Consider the following 26325-nt stretch of genomic DNA (forward strand, 5'->3'; position numbering starts at 1 on the left):
CTAAGTGGTCTGCCCAGAAAACATATACATACAGGTAATAGTATATGCATTGAACAGGTTATTGAAACAGGGCTCCAGACCTTAGTAGGCCCCCAAACCTTAGCACAACTGACTCCATGATTGAAGTACCATTAAGGCTGTAAAACTCAGCATGTAGACAGTACCACCTGCCAAAACAAAAGACCCAATCCATCAAAGTGTATAGTTTTGGAAAGTTTCTAGATGTACTAACCTTGTCTTTTGTCTTCTCTAGTTCCACTTCTGGCTGTTCTTGTTAAGTGAAGTATGCCAACCCAGGATATTTTTTTATTTGTTTGTTCTTAAAAGTTCACCCTGAGAAAGTCTGGGAGCTAAACTGAGATCCTGAACACCCAGTGTATTCGTTAGCTAATAAAGACTTTCTATTAGCTTAAATGCATGTCCAAAGCAGTCTTCTCTGTTAAATACCACACAATGGTTAAACAATTATATTTACATTCTTTGGAATATATATATATATATATATGCACACACACAATATGTAATGTCAATTAAAGAAAAATAAGCTATGAATTGAAGAGAGTAAGGAGGAGGCACATGAGAAGGCTTAGAGGGAGAAAGGGAAGGAGGAAATGATGTAATTGTATTTCAATTTCAAGAGATTAAAAAACCCACATCAAAGCCGGGCGATGGTGGCGCACGCCTTTAATCCCAGCACTCGGGAGGCAGAGGCAGGTGGATCTCTGTGAGTTCGAGGCCAGCCTGGTCTACAGAGCTAGTTCCAGGACAGGCTCCAAAGCCACAGAGAAACCCTGTCTCAAAAAAAAAAAAAAAAAAAAAAACCCAAATCAAAATTAGCATTTGGATGCCCTTTCACTTAAAATAGTACTTAATAAATACAATTAGGGATCATTTACCATGTATTGCTGGACTAGTGTATGATGGACTAGTTTAGGGGGCTGAACAAATTCGTTTTGTGGAGACACTGGTAGAGAAGGGTGGCTGGGGGCTAAGTTCTAAGATTTTCCTCTGGGCTGTTTATTTAATCGGAGTGCAACAGACTGAGTTATCAGAATGTATGTCTTCTAAGAAAACCGAAAGACAAGGGTCTTAGATCAAAGCTTAAAAAAAAAAACAGCGATTTTTTTTTTTGGGTTTGGGATTTCAAAAGAAAAAAGGAGCCGTGTGTGTGTGTGTGTGTGTGTGTGTGTGTGTGTGTGTGTGTACACATACATGGATTTTTTTTTTTTTTTCCGAGACAGGGTTTCTCTGTGGAACGGGGAACTGGCTGTCCTGGAACTCGCTTTGTGGATCAGGCTGGCCTCAAACTCACAGAGATCCTCCTACCTCACCTCCCGATTTCTGGGATTAAAGGCCTATGCCATCACTGCCCAGGATAATTTATTTATTTTTCTTTTATGTACATTGATGTTTTGCCTGCACGTATGTCTGTGTGAGGGTGCCGGGTCCCCTGGAACTGAAACTACAGTTTGTGAGCCGCCATATGGGTGCTGGGAATTGAACCCGGGTCTTCTGGAAGAGAAGTCAGTGCTCTTAACCACTTAGCCCTCTCTCCAGTGCCCACAGATTTCAAAGGAAAAAAAAAAAAAAAGGAGCGGTGTGTGTACGTGTACGCGCGCGCGCGTACGTGTGTCTGTTTCATTACATACACAGATACAAAAGCTCACACCAAATAAAACCGCACACGGAACACATTGAGAATTGGTGTTGTTCACACAGCTACTCAATGAAATATGTACAGCATTCATCGTAACTTTGCTCCAGGTATTAGAGTTCCAGAACGAACAAAGAATTAGTGTTCGCGTGGTTTACATTTCTGAAGCCTCACTAGGAACTGTACGAGTCCGTGGCTCGAGTTTCCCGACCGGCTTCTTTATACTAATACACCCATCCCTTCCTGTTTGCTGCAAGGAGCTTGGGTCCAGGGGAAGGGGTTTACCGACGTACCCGGAACTGTTTCCAAGGGTTTTTTCTTTTTTTCTGGTTTGCTAAACGCTGCGGGCTCTTGGACGCTTGGCATCTTAGACCCTTTGGGGGCCGCAAGAGCGCCCCCTTGTCCCGCCCCTTGGCGGGTTCAGCTTCCACCACCATGGCTCCAGTGTCGGGCTCCCGTAGCCCTGAAAGGGATGCCTCCGGGGGAAAACGGCGCAGTTCGTCGAGGAGCCCTAAGCCCAGCAAGTCTTCCCGCTCCCCGCGGGGTCGCCGCTCTCGCTCGCGCTCTTGTTCTCGGCTCTGTGACCGGAATGGTCTGAGCCATTCGCTGAGCGGCTTCAGCCAAAGCTCTCGAAACCAGTCTTACCGCTCCCGCTCTCGATCGCGTTCTCGAGAGCGGCCCTCTGCGCAGCGGAGTGCCCCTTTTGCTTCTGCATCCTCGTCTGCCTATTATGGCGGTTACTCGCGCCCCTGCGGGGGCGACAAGCCCTGGCCAAGCCTGCTGGACAAGGAGAGGGAGGAGAGTCTGCGGCAGAAGTGAGTGAGATCGCCGCATCCTCTCTTGGACGAGTCCGCCCGCCTTTGAGTCCGGCTAGTCGTTCATTGTTTGTGTTTGTATTTCGCTTCCCACCCACCTCGCACCTTTTTCATCCTGTTCTTCAGTCCATCTCACGACCTTTTTATTTATCCTTTTCTAACTTAAATTTTCATTCATCCCCAGACTCCTTCATAAAGTGCCCCGTTTTCCCACTACCTACTTCCCCCCTCCTGTCTTTGCAGGCTGATAACGCTAAGAGCCTCGGCTCTATTGTAGTTCTTTGGTTGTGTCATTATCCGTGAGCTTCTCTTTATTCTTCACTAAACTGAACTTGTGAAAAGTAGAGGTTCTATTTTATTGTTCACAGAATTAGTAGTGCCTGCCTCTTGGTAGGCATGCAACAACCATCGCTTGTTGCATGAAGGAACAGACGAGCTTGCGATAACACGATGTCAGTGGGAAAGTTTTGCTGGGAATTGGTAAGGATTTTAATTAAGGATCTGTATTGGGTAGGAGGAAACCTTCCTCTATGCAAGATGGTTAGATGAATGTAAGAAAAGTACTCTGCCAAACTGTGGATGAGGCTATATTAGGAAAAGTTTTGTGAAGTGGTCTCAGCCATTTTTGACCATGAAAAGCAATGCAGGTATTGAGATCAGATCTCCTCTAATGGAGTTCTTGGTTTAAAAAGCCTGTGGTTGCAACAGCTATGAGTCTCAGCAGGAAGTCAGATCATTGTCGTCCTCATCTCCGTAGCAAGTTTAAGGCTAGCCTGGTATACACGAGACCGTATCTCAGAAAATACGTTAAAAAGGCTGGGCATGCCGGGCGGTGGTGGCGCACGCCTTTAATCCCAGCACTCGGGAGGCAGAGGCAGGCGGATCTCTGTGAGTTCGAGACCAGCCTGGTCTAGAAGAGCTAGTTCCAGGACAGGCTCCAAAACCACAGAGAAACCCTGTCTCGAAAAACCAAAAAAAAAAAAAAAAAAAAAAAAAAAAAGGCTGGGCATGATGGCTCAGCATTCAGAATGGAGGGCAGGTAGCCTGGACTGCAGAATAAATTCAAGGTCAGCCTGAGGGAGAGTGAGACCCTAAGAGAGAGGCATTTATTGCTGCATTAGTCATAGTGCTAATATTATGAAGTTTATCATGTTTGTTAAGCATTATGTCTTAGGCACTGGACTAGGCCTTTACCATGTGTTTTAAAAGGATAAAACTTAAAACATTACAGGCATTAGGGGCAAGTAAACTCTCTAACTGTTGAGAAATGTTTTCGTGATATTTTTTTTTCCTTCCAGGAGGGGAGGACATAAAGTCTAATAGTAAAAAGGGCAGGCTTCACAGCCACTCTGCTTGAGGATGAAGATTTTGTTTGCCATGAAGCAGGTAGCTTTGGGCAAGACAGTTGACCTTTCTGAGCTTCTCTTCTTCACCAGAAAGAGGTGCGGGAAATTAGCAACAAGGCTTTTAAGGTTCTACTAACTTCCATAAATGCGTGAAAACGGAAACAGTAAGATAGTTCTGAATTGCTAGAGACTTAATTATCCAATTTAAGTTATTCAGCATGGTGTAGTCCCCACAGAGTATGTGGGCCGGAAAGCAAACGGTGAGCCAGGAGTTTTGTGAGCTCATGTCTCTAATCCCATGACTTGAGAAAGGATCAGGAGTTGAAGACTAGCTGGACCCTGCTATATGAGATCCAGTCTCAAAAACAGGTGGAGAGGGTTTACTGGAATGTTATAATTCATTGGATGGAATTTGCATTTGTACTTTTAGATGACTTGAAGTTTATTCTGTCTGTTAAACATTGTGTCTTAGGCTCAGTACTAGGCATTGTAGCATGTGTTTAAAAATGAGAACTTTTAAAACATTACAGGAGCAACGGGTATGAGGCTTTGTGTTCTTTGTGGTTGGGTAGGCATTCTTCCCCTAGCAGTTACAAAGAGATGAATTCCCTTTTAAATTATAGTTTTGACCAAATTAAAAAAAACCTCCAAGTTTTTCCCATGATGAAAGAAGTTAAAAGAAAATCAAGCCAATTATATTTGTGCTATAATGATTAATTTTTAAACTGTAAGTTGCAAGCTACTACACTTTAAGAAATTCAGGCTTCCACCCCAATAATTATTTTTTATCTTCGAATAATTATTTCTTTTGGGGGGGTGGTTTAGACAAGGTCTGTCTATACAGCTGTTCTAGAACTTATATAGACCAAGCTGGCCTCAACAAAAAGAGACCTGCCGTACTTTGCTTCCCAAGTGCTGGGACTGAAGGCACCAACCACTATACATGATGTTATTTTTATTATGTTTTGAATTCTGTGTAGGAATGTGCGTCTGTGTATGGATATGTATATATGAGTGTAGATGCCTTGGAAGGCCAGAAGCATCAGATTTCCTGGAGCTGGAGTTACAGGCAGCTGAGAATCAACCGTCTTGGATGCGGGGGACCAAACTCCAGTCCTCTGCAAGAACAATATGTGCTCTTCATTGAGCCATCTCTCCCGCCCAGAGTTTGTATTTTAAGTTTATGAGTAGTAGTAAATATTAAAACAGAATTAGCCACATACACAAAATGAAAAAAGGTGTCCTCCCAAGAGTAGAGAACATACTCCTTCCCCTAAAAGGATCTGGATGGAAAACTGGTCATAAGCCTTATGGAGCATGAGGACAGTTTTTGTTAAAGAAAATTTTCCTTTCTCTCCAGAATTCCCTTTATTTTTATTTCATCTTTATCTTCACTAATTCCTAGGTTTCTGAAAGCAAAGTTTGACCAAATCAAAAGCTTTCACTACTTTATAAATATACGTGAACAAATGAATTTATTTTTAAATATAAACCTTTCTTAGCCGGGGGTGACGGCGCACACCTTTAATCCCAGCACTAGGGAGGCAGAGGCAGGTGGATCTCTGTGAGTTTGAGGCCAACCTGATTTAGAAAGCAAGTTCCAGGACACACTTCAAAGCTACACAGAGAAACTCGTCTCAAAGGAAAAAAAAAAAAAACCAACAACAAAACACCAACCTCCTTCACCCTCAAAACCTTTCTGTTACACTTTACAGTTAAATGGGCATTTAGAAGCTATGCCACACATTCAGTAAAAGAGATGCCCTTGACAGTCTGACTGCCATTTTTGCCACTGCCACTGAAGCACTCTATAGTTTACACCTGTTTATGATACTATCAGAGCACGACTCCTACCTACAGAGCTTATATTTAAATCAAGTTTTTATTAACTTTTCAAACATACATAAATCCAGGTGTTTCTGTAGCCTCAGCTATTTCGAAGGCTGGATCACTTGAGCCCAGGAGTTCAAGGCCAGCCTAGTCAACACGGTAAGATCCTGTCTCAAAAGATATATGAGGAACATAATACTAGAAGACTTGATTCCTGTTGAGTTTTATTGTATGTCTAGGAAACAGTTCATCCATTGAGTTATAATTTAAATATTTATATCTTTTAGGAGATTAAGTGAAAGAGAGAGAATTGGAGAATTGGGAGCTCCTGAAGTTTGGGGACTTTCTCCAAAGAATCCTGAACCAGAGTAAGTAGGTTAAAAAAATATAATTTTAAAATGTTAATAGCATTTGTTTAAATCCTGGTCTGCAGGCAAAATTTTTTTAATTATATTTTCTTACATTTTATTTATTTGCACATGTATGTATGTGCACAGGTGGAGGTCAGAGGACAACTTGCAGGAGTCGGTTCTCTCCTTCCACTATGTGGGTCCCAGGGATTGAACTCAGGTCGTCAGGCTTAGCAGCAAGCGCCTTTACCTACTGATCCATCTCGCCAGCCCTACTGTCAAAATTTTTAAGTGAAGAGCTTCAAGTACTTATCAAAAATTTTTTTGCTTTCTTATGATTTATACTATTTTACCCCTTATATTAAAAAAAAAAAACCATGGAACATGGGTAATGATTACAGATACAGTTAGTAGATTTTAGCACATTCATTGTGTGTGTGTGTGGGGAGGTTGCTTTGTTTTGTTTTGTATTTGAGACATGGTCTGATTCCGTGATCCAGGCTGTTTGGAACCCACAGTGTAATAACCAAGGCAGAACTCAGCCTCACAGCAATCCTCCTGCCTTAACCCCCTAAATGCTGGAATTCCTGGCATAGATCACCATGTCCTGCTTAACTGCTATCTTGAAATTATAACTCATGAATCATTAATTTCCTACTCAGATTCGTTATTAAAAATAATATATTTATAATATTTTTCTTTTTTTTCAACTAACCCACCATCAGACTGCTAGGTATTAGCATAAGTAATAAAAATAGAGGTAAGAAAGAAGGTCCTCCTGAGAGTGGAAGTGGGCTAGTGAGCTGGGGAAAGTAGACACTCAAAAGCCTGGAAAATTCATGTGTGTGAGTGATTGTGTGCGGGGTTCAGAATTTGAAGTCAGATATCTTCTGTGATCTCTTCTCTACCTTATATTTTAAGTTTACATTGATTTATTCTCTCTCTCTCACACACACAGTCCGTGCACGGGTGTTCTAGGTGTACTCACATAACACATGTGGAGGTCAGAGGACAACTTCCAGGAGTTGGGTTATCTTCCACTGTGAGGGTTATAGGAGATATAATTCAAGTTGTTAGGATTGGCATCAAGTGTTCTTACCTGCTAAGGCATCTTGCTAGTCCAGCACCTTGTTTTTTGAGACAGAGTTTTTCAATGAACCTGGTGCTGATTCAGTGAGCATGATTGGTTGACCAATAAGCCCTAGGAATCTTGCTGTCTTTGCCTCTGAGTGTTAGAGTTACAGGTGAATGCCACCCCACCCATCATTTTTCTGTGGGTGCTGGGAATCTGAACTCAGGTCCTTGTGCTTATGTGACAAACATTTGATCAACTGAGCTACCTCTCTGACCCCTGAATTAAAAAAACGTTCAGACAGATATAACATTGTCCATTGCCATATTCCCACCCCTTGCTTCCTTCTGTTCTCCTAAATACTTTCATTTCTTCTTTCATTTTATACATACATACATGATCTTATGGGACTATATAGAATCTGGGAACCACAAATCAGATAAAACATGAAATTTGTATTTCTGGGACTGACCTCATTTGCTCAACAGGATGATAGGCTTTTGCACCTGTTTTCCTGTACATGGTGGAACTCCATTCTTCTTTTTTTTTTTATTTTTTTTATTTTTCGAGACAGGGTTTCTCCACAGCTTTTGGTTCCTGTCCTGGAACTAGCTCTGTAGACCAGGCTGGCCTCAAATTCACAGAGATCCACCTGCCTCTGCCTCCCGAGTGCTGGGATTAAAGGCGTGCGCCACCACCGCCCGGCTTCCATTCTTCTTTTTGACTGGAAATGTTTCCACTGTGCACATACACTACATCTGTAGGTCTGTCTGTAGGTTTGTCCCACGGCCGAGCTGCTGTGAATAGTCTGCAGTTTACATTGTGTGTGTGTGTCTCTGTGATGTGATGACTCTAGTCCTTTGGGCAGATCAGGCAGATCAGGCAGATGCCCAGGAGTGGTAGAGCTAGATTCTGTGGAGGATCTATTTTTTTTTGTTGTTCTTGTTGTTTGAGAAACCTCCATACTGCTTTCCACAGACGCTGGATCAGTCTATTTTCCAACTGATTGTATATAAAGGCTCCCTGTTGTCTACATCCTCAACAGCATTTGTACTGAGTTGTTTTCTTTCTCTCTCTCTCTCTCTCTCTCTCTCTCTCTCTCTCTCTCTCTCTCCCTCCTTCCCTCCCTCTCTCTCTCTCTCTCTTTCTTTGTTTTTTGTTTTTTGGTTTTTTTTTTTGAGACAGGGTTTCTCTGTGTAGCTTTGGAGCCTGGCCTGGAACTGGCTCTACAGACCAGGCTGGCCTCGAACTCCCAGTGATCCGCCTGCCTCTGCCTCCCGAGTGCTGGGATTAAAGGTGTGCACCACCACTGCCAGGCTCTTAGTTGTTTTCTTAATGGCTGGGGTAAGGTGGACTCTCAGTGTAGTTTTCATCCACATTTCACTGATGGATAATGAGGTTGAATTTTTTTGTATGTGTTTATTGACCATTTGTATTTTGTCTTTTGAGAACCATCTGTTCATTTCATTAGTCTTTATTTATTTATTTATTTTTTATCTGTATGTTTATTTGAGACAGGGTTTTTCTGTGTAGACCCAGATGTCCTGGAACTTATTCTGTAGACCAAGCTGGCCTTGAACTCACAGAGATCAGCCTTCCTCTGTCTCCCAAGTGCTGGGACTAAAGGGGTGTTCCCCCACCACCTGGCTGAGTGCATTTATTGTGTTGGTTTCTTGTTTAATGTTTTTGGTTCCTCATAGTCTTGTTATCCTCCTCTGCCAGATGTAAGGTTTTCTCCCATTCTGTAAGCTGTTTCTTCACTCAATTTTTTTTTTTTTTGCTGTGTAAGAGGTTTTAATCTTGTAAGGCCCCATTTGTTGATCTGGGGATTTATTTTGTGAACAACTGGTATCCTATTTAGAAAGTTCTTACTTACACCTATGTTTTTTGAAAAATATTTATTTTATAAGTGTTTTGCCTACATTGTGTATAAGTGTACTGCATACTACCCTGGGCCTGCAGAGGCCAGAAGAGAGCATTAGAGCCCCTGAAACTGGAATTACAGATGGTTGTGAACTGCCATGTAGGTGCTGGGAACTGAGCTCGGGTCCTCTGCAAAGAACAGCCAAGGTGCTAAACCACTGAGCCATCTCTTCATCCCGTATGTTCGTATTTCAAAGGGTTTCCTCTTAGATTTTCAGAGTTTCAAGTCTATATTAAGGTCACCAAGAATTTTTAAAATTAATATGCTGCTATTTAAAAAAATGTTTCCTAGTGCTGATGACATCATTTTTATTAATTAAATTTGTTCTTTGACAATTTCAAATAAACGTTTTCTATATCTAATACTCTGAAGGCCTAGTACTTTTTAGTTGATGCTTAGTTTCTTTTTAAACGTTAATATTTTCTAAGCGGGTATCTGTGTGCCCTAGCACACAGGTGGAGTTGCTCTCTCCTTCTACAGTATGGAGTCTAAGGATTGCACTCAGGACCTCAGGCTTGACAACAAGCACCTTTAGCTTGCTGGCCCCCATGCTTATTTCATTTATTTATTTATTATTTATTTATTTATTTATTTATTTATTTTGGTTTTTCGAGACAGGGTTTCTCTGTAGCTTTGGTGCCTGTCCTGGAATTAGCTCTTGTAGACCAGGCTGGCCTCGAACTCCCAGAGATCCGCCTGCCTCTGCCTCCCGAGTGCTGGGATTAAAGGTGTGTGCTACCACCGCCCGGCCTTTTTATTTATTTATATTTTTGGTTTTGTGAGAGGTTTCTCTGTGTAGCCCTGACTGTCTTGGAACTCACTCTGTAGACCAGGCTGGCCTTGAACTCAGATCCAGCTGTGGGGATTAAGGGTGTGAGCTACCCTACTCAGCTCCACTCTTGGATTTTTTTGAGACAGTGTGCTTAACAAGAAACCTATAATTTGTGTCAGGATGATAAAGCGATATTATCTGAAACCTGTTCTTACAGATACCTGAACTCATTGAGTGAGGATTAAAAGAAACCCTAAAAATATTTTGATAAGTAATATCCAAGTTATATCATGTGATCTTCCAAACTTTAAGGATGACACAATATTTTAACTTTCCTTGGGACCATCAAAGCATTTTAATTTTTTAGAGCCTGTCCCAAAGAATTAAAATTTTTGTTTAGATTTATTTACTAGTTTTGACAAGGTCTCACTATGTGGCCCCCAGCTGTCCTGAAACTCACTGTGTAGACCAGACTGGATTCAAACTCACAGAAATCCACCTGCATCTGCCTTCCAAGTGCTGGGATTAAAGGTGTGTATCACCATGTCTTGCTATTTTTATTATTTTTAATTATATGTATTGTGTGGATTTCCATGGGTATGCACAGCTAGGCGCTAGTGCCCCCAGAGGCCAGGGATATCAGATTTCTTTGAAGTCGAGTTTTAGGTGATTTTGAGCCACCCCCAGCATGGGTACTGGGAGTCAAGCTCAGCTGCTGTTCAAGAGCAGTGCACACTCTACTTGCTGTGCAGATAACAGCTGGTAGAGGGCTTGTCTAGAATGCCTAAGACCCTGGGTTTAATCTCTAGCACCAAATACACCAGGCATGGTGGTACATGATTTATGATCTCAGGATTGAAGAGGTAGAGGCGGGGGGGGGGGGGTGCTAAAGTGAAAGGCTATCCTTAGCCACAGAGTTAAACCCCAGCATGAGCTAGAGACCCTGTCTCAAAAGCCATATGTTTCAGCTGCCAACTCCAACAACTTCATCAGATCCACGGGACCCACATGGGTAGAAGGAGATAACCAAATCCTGAAAATTGTTCTCAGACCCCCACAGTAGTGTACACATATGTGCGCGCGTGCACTCGTGCACACCTACACACACTCACACACGTACTAAACAAGCTAAATGTGAAAAATGTTTTCAAACCCCCAAACAAAAAGCTTACTTTCAGAATTTATTTTGCTAATTCTGTAGTCTGTTAAGGTATGGGGAGATGGGAGTTGTTCCAGTGTATATCCTTTACCTACTTAGAATAAAATTCTGAAGCTATGATATCTCCTGGATATAGAGCAAATGCCTAGCATCAGTGAGACCTAGGTTTGATTCCTACAGTCAATAATAAAATCATGAACTCTTTCATTAACCTTCATGTTTGCCTTTTCTTGATCTTTCCTTATGTTTTCTATTTCTCAACTTTTATCTTGTGAATTTCTTCTGTAAATATAAATCTTACACATTGCTTTTTTTTAGATAGGGTTTCTCTGTGTAGCTTTGGAACCTGCCACGGACTGAGTGGGGAGCCACTCAGACCATGGGAGAAGCAGGTCTTGGTAATCAGGAAGGTGCAAGTTCGGTGAATGACAGACAGACACAACACACAAGAGAGTGGTTGGGATCTGCTGCGATTTTACTGAATTCATGTTTTCATTATATAGTATTCAAACAAAGAACAAATCAGAAGGTCATGTATCATTGGTTGGCACAGTAGGAAAGCTTCTTTTAGTCACATCAGCTATATTTAAGAAAAGTATATTATCAGGAACAGGTGTTAGACATAAAGCGTCCTTAGAAGAGGAAATCTTGTCCTTGGGAATGTAAACCTCAGGCAAGTGCTTTCATCTTATGAATAGAAAGTTTCTGTCTCATTATCGCTATCATGGCCCTTCCTCTTCCTAACCCTTTATTCATCTAGTGACCAAATATACCCAATCAGTTCTCTGCACCTGTTGAAATATACTTTTTAGTACCTTCTTATGCAGCAGACACCATGGGGGTTGGGATCTAGCAAGCCTATCCAGAAAGTTCAGAGTATAATATAACCCTCTTTGTCCATACCTTATCTATTCCCTTGCTCATCATACATCCCGTGTATGTAGTCTTATACATTCCCATACTGTGCTTCCCTATCCCAGAGCTGTTCGTGAAGAGACAATCCTTGTCTTGTAGATACATAGACTATCATTATTGGGGGCTGGAGAGATGGCTCATCGGTTGAGAGCATTGCCTGCTCTTCCAAAGGTCCTGAGTTCAATTCCCAGCGACCACATGGTGGCTCACAACCATCTGTAATGAGGTCTGGTGCCCTCTTCTGGCCCACAGGCACACATGCAGACAGAATATTGTATACATACTAAATAAAAAAATATTTTTAAAAAAAAGGAAAAAAAAGGATATTATTATTATTATAAAAGAGATTTGCAAAGCCCATATCCCGCATAGCCAGCTAATCGAGAAACACATCTATGCCTCAGCAGTGGCTAATACTGGGCCATCTGCCATTGACCTCCAGGGAGCCTAGTCCCATAGGACATGTAGCTCCCGTCCGGCATAATGACATATGTCATGTCACACAGACGACACTGGAGTTGGTGTGGCAGGAATCTGTCCTGGAACTCGCTCTGTAGACCAGGCTGGCCTTGAACTCACAGAGATCTGCCTGCTTTTGCTTCCTGAGTGCTGGGATTAAAGGTGTGCACTACCACTGCCCAGCTACACACTGCTTTTTTAACATACTGTGTAAACTCTGAAGCATTATATAAATATAAGTTATTTTATTATTAAGGAGATGGTAGACTCTTGAATATACTCTTACAAAAATGGCTTGTCTTTGGGCGCTAGAGAGGTGGTTCAGTGGTTAAGAGCACAGGCTATCAAGCCTGAGTTTGAGCCACAAGACCCATATAGTAATAATTCTGTACAGCCAATTCTAGAGGACCCGATGCTCTCTCTGGCCCCTGTGGGCACCAGGCACAGTCATATGTGTCGGCAGAATGCCCACACAAGTAAGATAAAAGCAACATTAATAATAAGAATAATTTTACAAGCTTTAAAGGTTCCTAGGCAATGAGCGCTGTTGCTGAAAAACTGTAAGTGCTTATTTTAATGCCCTATGGAACATATTTCTTACAACCGTTTTCTGTAATTCAGCTCTGATGAACATACACCAGTAGAGGATGAAGAGCCAAAGAAAAGCACTACTTCAGCATCTAGTTCAGAAGGTAATTTTGTAAAATAAGGAATTAATTCATAAATTTCAAAAGTATGTTTATAAATAATTGCACATTGGACCTTGCTTTTACCCAGGCTACAAAACAGCTGTTTCTTTTCATCATTTCCAATATAGTAAGATGTTTGGAAATACTTCTGTAGAAGTTAATTTTTCATTTGTACTTACAACAGATGAAAAGAAGAAGAAAAGGAAATCTGGTCATTCAAAAGAAAGATCCAAGAAAAAGAGAAAGAAAAAGTCATCTAAAAGAAAACATAAGAAATATTCTGAAGACAGTGACAGTGACTCTGAATCCGAAACAGACTCCAGTGGTAAGAAAGCTGTGTCATTCTGCAAACCCTGGACTGCATTCTCATTGTTCAAAATGTTATGTGTGGGAGTGTTTTGTCTGCAAGCGTGTCTATGCACCATGTGTATTTCCTCCGCTGTCAGATCCCCCGGAACTGGAGTCACCGTTATGACCACCATGTGAGTGCTGGGAATCAAACCCAGTCCTCTGGAAGAGCTGCCAGGGCTCTTAACTACTAAGCCATCACTCTAGCCCCTGAGCTTTTTAAAAATTTGTTGAATTATAGCTGTAATTCTAGCCATGTTAGTTTTCTGATTATATTTTCTGCACTTAAGTATGTGTCACTTGGTACAGCAGGCCTCTGCCTTCTGAGCTAGTCACTCCCGGCTTTGCCTTGGCTTACTCTGAGCAGCAGTGGACATGCAGTAGGTTTGTGATACACAGATTTCAAAAACAACTAGTCACCACTTCCAGGTCAACCATTCCTTAATTATTGTCCCAAATCAGCCATGGTTTTTATTACATTTTTCTTCATTTATTTTGTTCATATGTGTGTATGTGGACATGCATACCACAGGATATGTGTAGAAGTTTGAGAGTAACTTTGAGGAGTAGAAATTTCTCTCCTTCCATCATGTGGGTCCTGGGGGTTGAACTCAGGTCCTCAAGCCCAGCAATAAGCAATCTTATCAACTGAGTCATCTTGCCAGTGCATTTCTGGCTGCTTTTAAGATTCCTCTGTATCCCCATGCACCCTAAGCTGTAGTGATATTTTGTTTGTCATCTAACAACTAAAGCTTACCTAAAGATCAATCAGAGTGCAGAGCTAAGCCACTAGTTAGCCATAGAGGCCAGGCAGTGGTGACACACACCTTTAATCCCAACACTCGGGGGACAGAGGCAGACAGATCTCAGTGAGTTCAAGGCCTTCCTGGGCTACACGAGATTGAATCTGTCTAAACAAGAAACATAGCCACACAAAGGTGATCCCAGCACTTGTGATCACAGGCCTTTAATCGCAGCACTGAGGAGGAGGAGACAGGAGTTATAAGGATGGGCAGAGAGGAATATAAGGTGGGAGGAGACAGGAGCTCAGTCTGAGGATGCAACCTGAGATGTAGTCTGCAGGTGCAGTCAGAGATGCAGTCAGAGATACAGTCTGAGGATGCAGTCGGGGGTGCAGTCTGAGGATGCAGTCGGAAATGCAGTCTGAGGATGCAGTGTGAGATGCAGTCTGAGGTGCAGTCTGAGGATGCAGTGTGAGATGCAGTCTGAGGTGCAGTCTGAGGGTACAATCTGAGGATGCAGTCAGAGATACAGTCTCAGATACAGTCTGAGGATTCAGTCAGAGATGCAGTGTGAGGATGCAGTGTGAGATGTGGTGGGGGGATGCAGTCGGAGGGATTCAGAATTCGTAGAGACAGATGCATTTTGAAGTTTCATAGAGACGCAGCAGTCTGAGGATTTGTAGAGATATGGTCGGCCCTTCAATCTGAGCATTGGTAGAGGTAAGAATTCTCTAGTGACTGGCCACTCTGCTTCTCTGATCTCTCAAGTTTCACCCCCTAATATCTAGGTTTTTATTGTTAAGACCAGTTAGAGTTTGTTCTCCTCCATGCTTTCCTCTGTCAGCCCAGATTCTGCTTGTTTCATTACCATCTCTCCTCCATTCCACTGAGATTCTGGAAAGCATTCTCTTCCTCTGCTACATACACAGCGTTGTTCCTTTTTGCTTTTGTTTTTCTCGCTATGAAACTTTGACAATTCTCGGGAAGTAAAGGGAATAAGGTAATCATCATCTTTATTATTAGTTTTCTTAGCATTTTGATATAGTTGCATAAAATATGGGAATAGGGGAAGTTGATGAGCTCTTCAGAGTAAGTTGCCATTCTCCTTGACTAAATATATATATTTGGTTTTTTCGAGACAGGGTTTCTCTGTGGCTTTGGAGCCTGTCCTGGAACTAGCTCTGTAGACCAGGCTGGTCTCGAACTCACAGAGATCCACCTGCCTCTGCCTCCCGAGTGCTGGGATTAAAGGTGTGCGCCACCATCGCCCGGCTATATATATCTTTGAAATAGGACATTTTCCTACTTAATCAATGCTATTAACTCAATGAGTAAATTAATAGTGATTCCCTATATTATTAATACTTAGTGGGGACTTTAATATTTTACATTTATTTATTTATCGTTTGTTTGTGTTATGCATTCATACATACCTATAAGTTGTGTGGATATCAGAGAACAACTTATAGGAATCAAGTCTCTCCTTCCACACATAGTTCTGGGGCTCAAATTCAAGTCAGTTTTGATAGTAAGCATTTTACCCATTGAGCCATCTTGCTGGTCCATGGCTTTAATTTCTTTGATTCCTGCCCCTAGTATAGTTCCTGGCAAGTTTCAATAAATGTTAGAATGAATAAATTTCTCTGAAACAACTAATGAATATTTACAATAGAATATTTACCTGTTAAAATATTGGGATTTTGAACTTTAAATTCTTTTTAATAATAATGTGCTTTAATTTTCAGATGAAGATACAAAAAGAAGAGCAAAGAAAGCTAAGAAAAAAGAAAAAAAGAGAAAACAGAGGACGTCAGTTTTTCTTTTCTTTTTAATGAAAAAGTTTGAAATGTAGATAAAATTATGTAAAATAGTATAATGGTCATATATATATACACACACACATACACACACACACACACTCAGTCTGACCTATTACCCTCTCATGGGTAATCTCTACCACCCTCCAGTCATTTTGGTACTAATGAGAGCTATCATTCCCTCCATAAATAATTTGATAATTTAGTACCTTTCTCTAAAAGGTATTCGTTTAAAGAAAAGTAAAGATAGTAATTTCTATTGTGCTTAAAATGTTAACAGTCATTGGGGAGTGGTGGCTCACACCTTTAATCCCAGCACTCAGGAGGCAGATGTAGGCTGATCTTTGTGAGTTCCAGGCTAGCCTGGTCTACAGAGTGAGTTCCAGGCCAGCCTGGTCTACAGAGTGAGTTCCAGGACAGCCAGTCCTATTCAGAGAAACCCTGTCTTGAGAAAACAAAAAAATTTAATAGTCAATTCCCTGTAGTTTTTTTTCCCTGTAGTTTATTCAAATCAGAATACAATTAATGTCCCTAATCAAATTGGTTATTCAGAGTAAATTAGCATGTTTTTCTGTCTTCTCTATTTCCTGGAGAGAGAAGGGGAAGGTATCTTGAGGTGGGCAAGGTTCAAATTGGAACTTTGGCCAGGAATACTTTCTAGGTGGTGCTATGTAACACCATCAGTAGGCAACAGATGTTTGTCTCTTTTTGACATATTAGCAAACACTAATGGTCTTTGTCAAGAGTCAGTATATCACTGAGATTGTAAAGCAGTGTGGGAGTTTACTTTGAATGCTGCTATTTAAACATATTTGCTGTATTTTAACCCATTATACTGAAAACTTTTATTAACGCTTACATTGATGAGAACTCGTTTTTGTTTTGTGGCGGTTATTTTTTTTTTTTTTTGCATTTTGTTTTGTTTTTGTGGTTTTTTTTGTTTTGGGGATTGTTTTATGTTTTTTTAAAGATTTATTTTCATTTAAGTGTATATATATATATATGTGTGTGTGTGTGTGTGTGTGTGTGTGTGATGTTTATACAGGTACCTGGAGAGGACAGTAAAGGGCATCAGGTCCCCTGGAACTACCTGATGTGCTGGGATATGAACTCTAGTTCTCTGAAAGAGCAGCAAGCATTTGTAACTGCTGAACCATCTCTTTAATCTCTGATGTTTATTTTCTTTTCTTTTATTTTTACACAAGGGTCTATAAACCCCAGGCTGGCCTCAGGCTCACTAGATATCATAGAATGTGTTTGAACTCCTGATTTTCCTGCCTCTAGCTCCCAAGTGCTAGGAATACATGTAGTTAGTCTTTTTTTGTCCCACCAACCAGCCCCCAAATCACACCACAGAGACATTTTATTAATTATGAAAACTCGGCTGATAGCTTAGGCTTTTTTTATAACTTAAATTAACCCATTTCTATTCATCTGTGTGGTACCATGTGGCTCGTGGCTTTTACCTCTCTTCCTGCAGGTTTTGCTTCCTTTACGTCTGACTGGAGACTCAACCTTCTCCCCAGTATTCTCTGTCCTGAAAATCCTGCCTAGCTATTGGCCATTTAGCTTTTTATTAAACCAATCAAAGTGACACTTCTTTACAGTGTACAAAAAGATTTTTTTTTTGCAGCAATTACAGACATAAGCTATCACCTCCGGCCTGAGAGTTAACTTTTAAGTTATTTTATTTCCATTAACTTTCTACATGATAAATATATTTTGTTAATCTTTTAGTTATTTCTTGTTGATAGTAAAATACTACTTGGGTTAACTGAGAAAACTGAATTGAAAAGAAAACATGAGAATGCCTTTTAATATGAGAATACTTAATTTGTATTATAATCCTTGCAGGAAGAAATCTAAGAAAAAGAAGTCTAAGAAGAACAGAAAAGACTCCAGTGATTCAAGCTCCAAAGAGTCCCAAGAAGAATTTCTAGAGAATCCTTGGAAGGATCGATCAAGTAGGTTCTTGCAGTTGACTAACTCAAAACATGAAACAGTAACTGATTAGTCAAGTTGTGAATGTGCTTCTTAATATTTTTCATGCAGAGGCAGAAGAACCATCAGATCTCATTGGCCCAGAGGCTCCCAAAACACTTGCTTCCCAAGATGATAAGCCTTTGAAGTAAGTAGAAGCGTACAATTGTGGGGTTTGGTGGTTCTCTTTATTGTAGGCTATTTGCTTTGTTTTCTGCAGTACTGAGTATGGTCATGCCAGGTTAGCAGGCTGACCCTGAACTGTGCGTTCAGCCAGTAGCAGTGTATTTGCAGTATCTAAAGGACTTTCTTAGCTCAGTATGGTGCTTATACCTGTGATCCCAGCATTTGGAAGGACAAGGCAGGGAGATCTGGGAATTCAAGGACATTCTAGGCTACATTGTGATCTCAAGGCCAGTCTGGGCTACAGGAGACCTGGTTTCTCCAAAATAAAAACAAGCTCTTTAACTGTCCTTCAAAGTCCCCTTCCAATAGAAGGAGCATATGGCGAATCCCAAAGCTTCTACCCTCTTTAGTCCTCACAGCACTGCTTGTTTCTCGTGTTCAGTGCCATTTTTAAAGTTTTTATCAGTTTACCCATTTTTTATGGGGGAGGGGAAAGCATGAAGTCAGAGGACAACTTTTAGGGGTCGGTTCTTTTCCTCCACCATATAGGTACCAGGGATTGAACTTGGGTCAGCAGACTTGATGGTAAATGTCTCTACCTTAACTGTGAGCCTCCTCTGCAGCCCATGCTGCAGTATATTGTTTGTGTTTCCCTTATAGTATAGTATAGTTATCTTTATAACTATATAAATTTTGTAAGTGCAGAGATTACTTTTGTGTCACAAGCTTCAAGTTTAATAGGAAATACAAGAAACCATCACTGAACTGCTTAAAAAAAATCTCTTTTAATCAAAGGCAAAAGATAATTTTTACCGTATGGCATTATTATTATTTTTTTTTTTTTTTGATTTTTCGAGACAGGGTTTCTCTGTGGCTTTGGAGCCTGTCCTGGAACTAGCTCTTGTAGACCAGGCTGGTCTCGAACTCACAGAGATCCGCCTGCCTCTGCCTCCCGAGTGCTGGGATTAAAGGCGTGCGCCACCATCGCCCGGCCCGTATGGCATTATTTTATTATTTGTTACAAGTTATTTTGCGATATATTATTTATTTGGGTTTTTTAGAGAGAATGCTCTGAGGACAAACAATAATGGTAATACCTGATTAATTAACCCACAGTTATAAGGTGTGAGTTTTTACTTGTGAATATTGGTTCATTTGTTCTTCCTGATTATTTATACATTTCTAGGTTAGTAGTACAGTATAATGTTCTCTAATAAAAATGAAGTAACTCACATCAGGCACACAGCTGCTCAGTACTGTTATGCTCACTACTATCTGAGGGAAAATGACGTGTGCGCTCCTTTTCTATGGAGATAGTTTAATGAGTCTTTTGTGAATTCTGAATTACCTTGTAGCTATGGCCACGCTCTGTTACCTGGTGAGGGTGCAGCTATGGCTGAATACGTGAAAGCTGGAAAGCGAATCCCACGAAGAGGAGAAATTGGCTTGACGAGTGAAGAGATCGCATCATTTGAATGTTCGGGTTACGTAATGAGTGGTAGCAGGTATTTTCTGGGCATTGAATCAGTTTCCATAATTAACTCTTTTCCTTCTCCTTCTCTATTACTACTAGGATTATATTTTGGTGATGTTTTCACTAAGTGACTATTTCCTAATGGAAAATAGTATACACGTACACACATGCACACACACACACACACACACACACAAATACTGGTTTCATTAGGAAAAACATACTTAAATAAGATTTAACTATGTATAAAACTTAGCCTCAAACTTTACAATATCTCCAAATTTAAAGACTAGTTTCCAGTTTTATTTTAAACAACTGGTCCACCAGGCAGTGGTGGTATACACTTTTTTTTAAATAATGACTTTAATTATGTATACAGTGTTCTGTCTGCATGCTAGAAGAAGGCACCAGACTTCACTATAGGTGGTTGTGAGCCATCTTGTGGTTGCTGGGAATTGAACTCAGGTCCTCTGGAAAAGCAGCCAGTTCTTTACTTCTGAGCCATCTCCCCAGCCCTCCAGTTTTATTTTGTATTCATATTTTGGTATAATTTTCCCCCTGGAAAATATAGTTAAGTTCAGCCATCTATCATAGAAGAATATGGGAATCCATGAGATAAACTTTGTTGGTTTTTGAGTTTGCTTCCAGGTCTCAGAGGACCAGAATTTCTGGAAGTGAGTAACAGTTAGGGATCATGAAGGATGTGAGATTCAGCATGAGGAAATAAGACTATGGAAGAAACAGAAAATACTTGACCAATCAGGGAGAGGAAAGGCAGCAGTACTGAACTCATGTGGAACTGTGGCTTCTTTAAGATTACAAGCTACCTACTAAAACTGCTATTTTGAATTGATAGCAGAGACAAATATATGTGGACCCTTCTTTCTAAAGTACCCCAGAATCTTAGATTTCTGCAAACCAGCATCACTTTGGAGGATGACAGTATGGTAAGGACAATCCACTACAAATGTAAGGATCAGTAAGGAGGGTTCAACATAGCAATTTTTTTTTGATTGAGATGATTATTTACATAAAAGGTCCCAAAGACTCTTCAGGGCGTTAACAAATGGTTGCATATAAAGTTATTACAGAACCAATTGTGTTTTTATATCTCAGCAACAGGAAACTAGAAAATACTATTAAATATATCATCAATATAACTAATAATGTATAACTGCATAATATATAAGGAAATATAATTAAACATTTATAGTTTAAGTATATTATATAGTATCAGAATATGAATAATTTAGCACTAAATCTTAACAAAAGGATCCCCAGACCCCCACAGGAAAAACTATAAAACATAAAGAATCCTTAAGAGAATGTAGACATTGCTTAGTGGTTAATAGCACTGGCTACTCTTTTAGAGAACCCAGGTTCAATTCCCAGCATCTATATGACAGCTCACAAGCAGCTTTAACTCCAGTCCCAGGGGATCTGAAGTCCTCTTCTGGCCTCTGCAGGCACTTCACATATGTGCTGTATAGATAGATATACATTCAAATATACAAAACATTCATACACATTTAAAAAATTAAAAAGTTTAGCTGGGTGTGGTGGTACAGATTTTTAGTTCTAGCTCTCTGGCAGAGGCAGGCAGGTCTCTGTGTTTGAGGTCAGCCTGATCTACAGAGAGTTCTAGGACAGCCAGGGCTACAAGGAGAAACCTTGTCCTGAAAAACCAATGAATGGATGAATAATAAAAAAGAAACACTAAAGAAGAATTATGGAGACAGACCATGTTCAAAGATAGAATAGCAATATTGTAAAATCAGTTTTCTCAAATTTATCTGTAGATTCAATAAAATTTAAAACAAAATCACAGCAGTTTATGAAACTTAATAAAGCTGTTCTAAATGCTCTAAATGTTCTAAAATGTATTTGTTAGTTTGAAAGGCCAAGATTAGCCATGTTACTTCTAAAGAAGAGTAGGCAAATAAGATGTGGCCTACAAGAGATGAGAATTAAGGAGCTTGCAGGCCTTAGGAAGCGTAGGGAATAACCTAATTATTCAGTGGGATAAAATGCAGAGCCCAAGGACAGTTTTACATGTGTGGAATTTGTGTGTATGAGAGAGCATGCCAGATCTGTGCAGAAGTATTCAGGAAATGGAATAGGAAAAATGTCATCTATATGTTAAAAGAAGAACATAGAACACTGAGTCACTATATATAAAAAGTAGCCACTAGATAACATACATTCAGAGAGGGTGCCTCTTAGATAAAAATGTATTTTATAAGCAATACAAAACATGTCCTACCTAGAAGTTTGCCTAGGCTAAAAGTAAGAACTTGTGTCCATCAAAAGACATTAAAATGTGAAAATTCCAAGCTCAGGTAAGATTCTTGCAATACACACAATTGATAAAGTGCTGATAATGAGAATATTTAAATGAACACCTATAAAAGAAATACGGGGAAATGACAGAAGGTCAATCAAAAGAATACATGTATCCTATATATAAACTAAATGATGTTCATGATTATTGGAAATGGAAATCAAGACCTTGGTGAAATACTGTTTTGTACCCACTTAATAAGAAGAGATTCAAAGTTTTGACAGTGGCAGATATTGAGAGAATGTGGTGCCACAAGACCTCTTAAACACTGGTGGTAGCATATCCATTAACAATGTGACATTATCTTGGAAAGTTGGATTCTCATGTGCATTATAACCAAGCAGCACTATACTAGGGTACCCAAGAGAAAATCCTGCCCATGGACTAGAGACACGCATGTAGGTGTTCATTATAGCATCTTTCTGTTCCATGTAACTGCACTAAACAACTTAAATATATTCCCATTTCCTTGACTCTCCCATCTTATCCCTAGATACCATTACACGAACCTGAAATGATTCTCTCCTCTTGTTACCCAGTCTTTCTTGGTTTTTCTGAGAGAAGTTTCTTGAAATAATTATGTAGGCTTGGGTACATATGCACAAAAAAGGTCATTAATTTTTCTCTCTAAATAACAGACCCTTTGAATTCAACATTATAGTTTTCCTCTGCTTCTATACTTTACTGATCTAACTCTTAGACTGCATCCCGTTTTCTTTATGACCCTTCTGGATTCTAAGGATATTAAAGTATCCACAGGATCCCTCGTCAGTTATAGATTTTCACTTCATTCTCTTCTTTTATCAGTGACACTTGGCTAACTAAGAGAAATCTTTCATCTGCCCTGTTATGGACTCCACAAAGACAAAACCCACTATTACTGGCTGGGCATGGTGGCACGTGCCTTATATTACAGTGCTGGAGAGGCAGAGGCAGGTGGATCTGTGTGAATTTGAGGTCAGCCGTATTAGCCAGAGCTATTTAATGAAACTCTTTTTAAAAAACACACAAAAACCCAAAAACAAAAAAATGCACATCATCTAAAACATTTAATAAGTTTCCCATGTCAGTTTATTAGAAATAAGCAAAAAAGAATTGTCTTTAATCTGAAATTAATGATAATATCCACTATGCTGACAAACATTGGTGATCATCACTACTAGATATAAGTTAAAGGAAAAGGGACCATCGATAGATAAAATGTATAATCATTTGATGACCTATCTCCAGGTTCTATTGTCACCTTTTAAATAGAAGATTCTATATTAAGAAAGGATTAATGAGGATATAGTATAAGAATTATTAATAAGAAATTAATTAAAAACTAAAATTGTCTTTAGGCATCGTCGAATGGAGGCCGTGCGACTGCGGAAAGAGAACCAGATCTATAGTGCAGACGAGAAGAGAGCCCTTGCATCCTTTAACCAGGAAGAAAGACGGAAGAGGGAGAACAAGATTCTGGCCAGCTTTCGGGAGATGGTGTACAGGAAGACCAAAGGGAAGGATGACAAGTGAGGACTTTCCCACTGTACAAGTGGACATTTCTAACATCAAAAAGGAAATTGTGGGTTCTAGGCATAAAAAGGTTATTGTTTTGTTTGTTTTTGGGGTTACTTTTTGATGTGTGGTTTCAAGCAGTTCAGGTTGGCCTCAGGCTTTGTGGCCAAGGATGACTCTGAGCTCTTGGTCTCCTGCCTCTACCTTCCAAGTGTTGAGATTCCAGATGTGTGCCACTATGCCCAGCCAAAAAGGCTACTGCGCTCTGGAATGGCTTTTCAGTGCTTCCGTGCCTTCTGAATCCTTCAGTCCTTCAATAAAAGATGCTTGTTGATACAATTAGTAAGTTATTTTGGGCTTTTTAAGGTTGACCCTAACTTTCTGGTTTGAAAGTCCAAATTTTGAGTGAAATCATGCAATGTTAGAAAGGTGTCACAGAGAGAAAGTGGCAGCGGCAGCAGAAGTTTAAATTTTACGTTGTGATTTGGTGTGAATATTTTTAGCTTTATACAGTGTCTGCCCCTGCCCCAGCAGAACTTGGAAATGGCATATCTCTGTCTTGACTGTGTCACAAATGGGCTGTTAACAAAATGAATGACAGTGTTGCTGTAAAAAGCAATTCTGGAATTTGAAAACTGACTGTTTCTATAGTCTGCCCTAGAAATGTATTTTGGGCTAAGTCTACCTCTGCTCTAAAAGCAAGCAAACCAAAAGGCTAACTCACAGATGTGTGGAATAGAAAATGTGAGCATTAGATGTTTTAAGTTGTTAATGAATTACTTAAGATAGTTCTTTCAGCTGCCAGGGTGTAGCTCAGAGTTAGAACATGTGGTTATCATGCATGCGGCCCTGAGCTACATCCCCAGCAGTGCAAAAAAAAAAAAAAATTTTGAAATGCAGTCTTGGGAAGTCTCTTGTTGTGCCGGTATAAAAATACTATTTCTAGCTAAGCTGATATTTATTGATAGGATAATATCTAAAGGAATGAACATCAGGAGTGCTAATGAGGGAAAATATAATGTCAGTATTTTAATTAGCTGTTTCATGATAATGAAAGTAAAATATTAAATGTTTTCATTTGTGTTCTTTATGTACTCAGATTTTTTTTTTTTTTTTTTTGAGACAGAGTCTCACTGTGTAGCCCTGGATAGCCTGGAATTCCTAGAATTCTGCCTGCCTCTGCTTTCCTGGTGCTAGAATTAGAGGTGTGTGCCACTGCACCTGGCTATCAGCTTTGATTTTAAACATTGTTAAACTCTTCAGCTTTTTTATATCAATCAATGTCTTTAATCCCTAACTTTGTAGAAACCCTCCTCACTTTATCACTGCTCGAAAAGTTGAATATATGTTCTTGGAAAATGTGTTTTTAGCCCACAGCTGCTGAACTGGCCAGCAGTTAGCATGTAGCAACATCTGTGATCTTTGAACTTGAAATGATTTCACTGTATCTGTTCTTCTCAGTCTAGTAAGTCTGCAGTTTCCTAAAACTTCATGGAAACTAGCTTCCAAAGTTTCAAGTCTTACTGTTTCCTACACCTCCTCATGTCATACAATGTAAAGTTTATAATTCCTACTTTAAACTTTATTCTGGGGGGGCATTAGATTTTGTTAACTGGCTCCTAGCGACTGGATGAATATGTTTTCATTTTTCTTAGGTAATGTAGTTTAAATGCAACAATTTTATGGTGTATAAGTATTATGGGTTTTATTTCGATTCTTCTCTTGTATAGAATAGACACAGTCAATGAAAGAAAAGATAGGAATTTATTTCAAAACCTACCATTCCTTGAGTCAGTTCATTCGGATAAGATCTGCAAAGACCAGCTTTAATAGCAGATCCTTTAAAAAAAAGTGGAAGGCTAAAAGTATTTTATTTTTAGCTTGAGTTATTGCTTCAAACTGTGTTTTATCACCTGAGCTCTAAGCCAGCCACTGTTTGCAAAGGCAAATCTTCCTGGTTTACACACATATGCACACACACGCGCATACACACGTGCGCGCACACGCACACGTGCACACACATGCGCACGCATGCACGTACACACATGCACACACGTGCGCACACACATGCACGTACACACATGCACACACACGTGCACACACATGCGCACACACACATTTGTAATTGAACAAACATTGAGTTAGGACTTCTTTTTGCTACACTCCCAGTGAACAAGATGGTGGCTAGGGTTCTAGCTGTATTGTTCAAGTTCTTTAGGCCCATTTAAAATCTATGTAGAATGATTGTAATTTAAATACTTCATTTTGTTCTGTAAAGAGACTTACCTAGTTTCTTACCTCTTCACCTGTTGTTCACAGGGTTTTCTCTCCTTTTTAAATTGTTGTACAAAGATAATAGTTAAAAAAATAGAAGACTTGCTCAGTCCTACCACATGTCTTGTTTGTTACAAGTATTCTGTGTTCCTTGTATGTCTTTGTCACTCAAAGTATAGTGTAAATTTGTCTTGGACATTTTAAAATTGTGTGACCAAGCTTAGGAGTCTCATAAGGAAGGTAGGAATACATGATGACCCAGTGTGAAGGTAGAAACAAGACCAGAAAAGAATAAGGGCGCTAATCCCTCTCTAGTTCATTGTACTAATAAGCATGTGATGTGTTCTAGAAGCCAAAACATTCGGTTTCAGAATTTGGCAGTGAGGCTCACCTTACAGTAGAAGAGGTCTGTGAGTAAGCAAACCCTTCAGACTGGGTAGTATGAGCTCAGAAGTGTTGCCGTTTTGTTACCCAGCATACCCATAAAAATGTGTATCAAGCCGGGAGGCAGGCACAGAGAAGGACCAAACAGCTAAGGGCCAATGGGTGAACTTGAGCATTGTTGGAAATGCAACTCTGTGCTTGCCAAACTCCAAAATCATGATATAGTGTTGACAAAAACCTTTTCAAAAACAGAAAACAACTTATTACAGAATGGATAACGAATAAAAGCAAAAATGCAGTTGGGTTGTGTACCACAAGTTTATTATTCAATAAATATTATGTGGTTTGATGTGCTG

General features: G+C 40.0%; 2 protein-coding genes across 2 annotated transcripts in view; one reads left to right on the forward strand and one right to left on the reverse strand.

The window, feature by feature from the left end:
* Positions 1–26325, reverse strand: part of LOC121441678 (A-kinase anchor protein 14-like) — a 44852-nt gene that overhangs the window by 1952 nt on the left and 16575 nt on the right. The window lies entirely within an intron of this gene.
* LOC121441677 (NF-kappa-B-activating protein) lies at positions 1921–26318 on the forward strand. Its single transcript, XM_041642889.1, has 9 exons — positions 1921–2469; positions 5933–6013; positions 12918–12988; positions 13170–13310; positions 15822–15885; positions 17748–17857; positions 17946–18021; positions 19355–19504; positions 23155–26318. The coding sequence occupies exons 1-9, from the start codon at positions 2090–2092 to the stop codon at positions 23327–23329; spliced, it is 1248 nt and encodes a 415-aa protein (XP_041498823.1). The 5' UTR covers positions 1921–2089; the 3' UTR covers positions 23330–26318.

This window comes from Microtus oregoni, unplaced genomic scaffold (genome assembly GCF_018167655.1).
Source record: "Microtus oregoni isolate MIOR12 unplaced genomic scaffold, Mior012 000080F_ref0000499, whole genome shotgun sequence".
Classification (NCBI taxonomy): Eukaryota; Metazoa; Chordata; class Mammalia; order Rodentia; family Cricetidae; genus Microtus; species Microtus oregoni.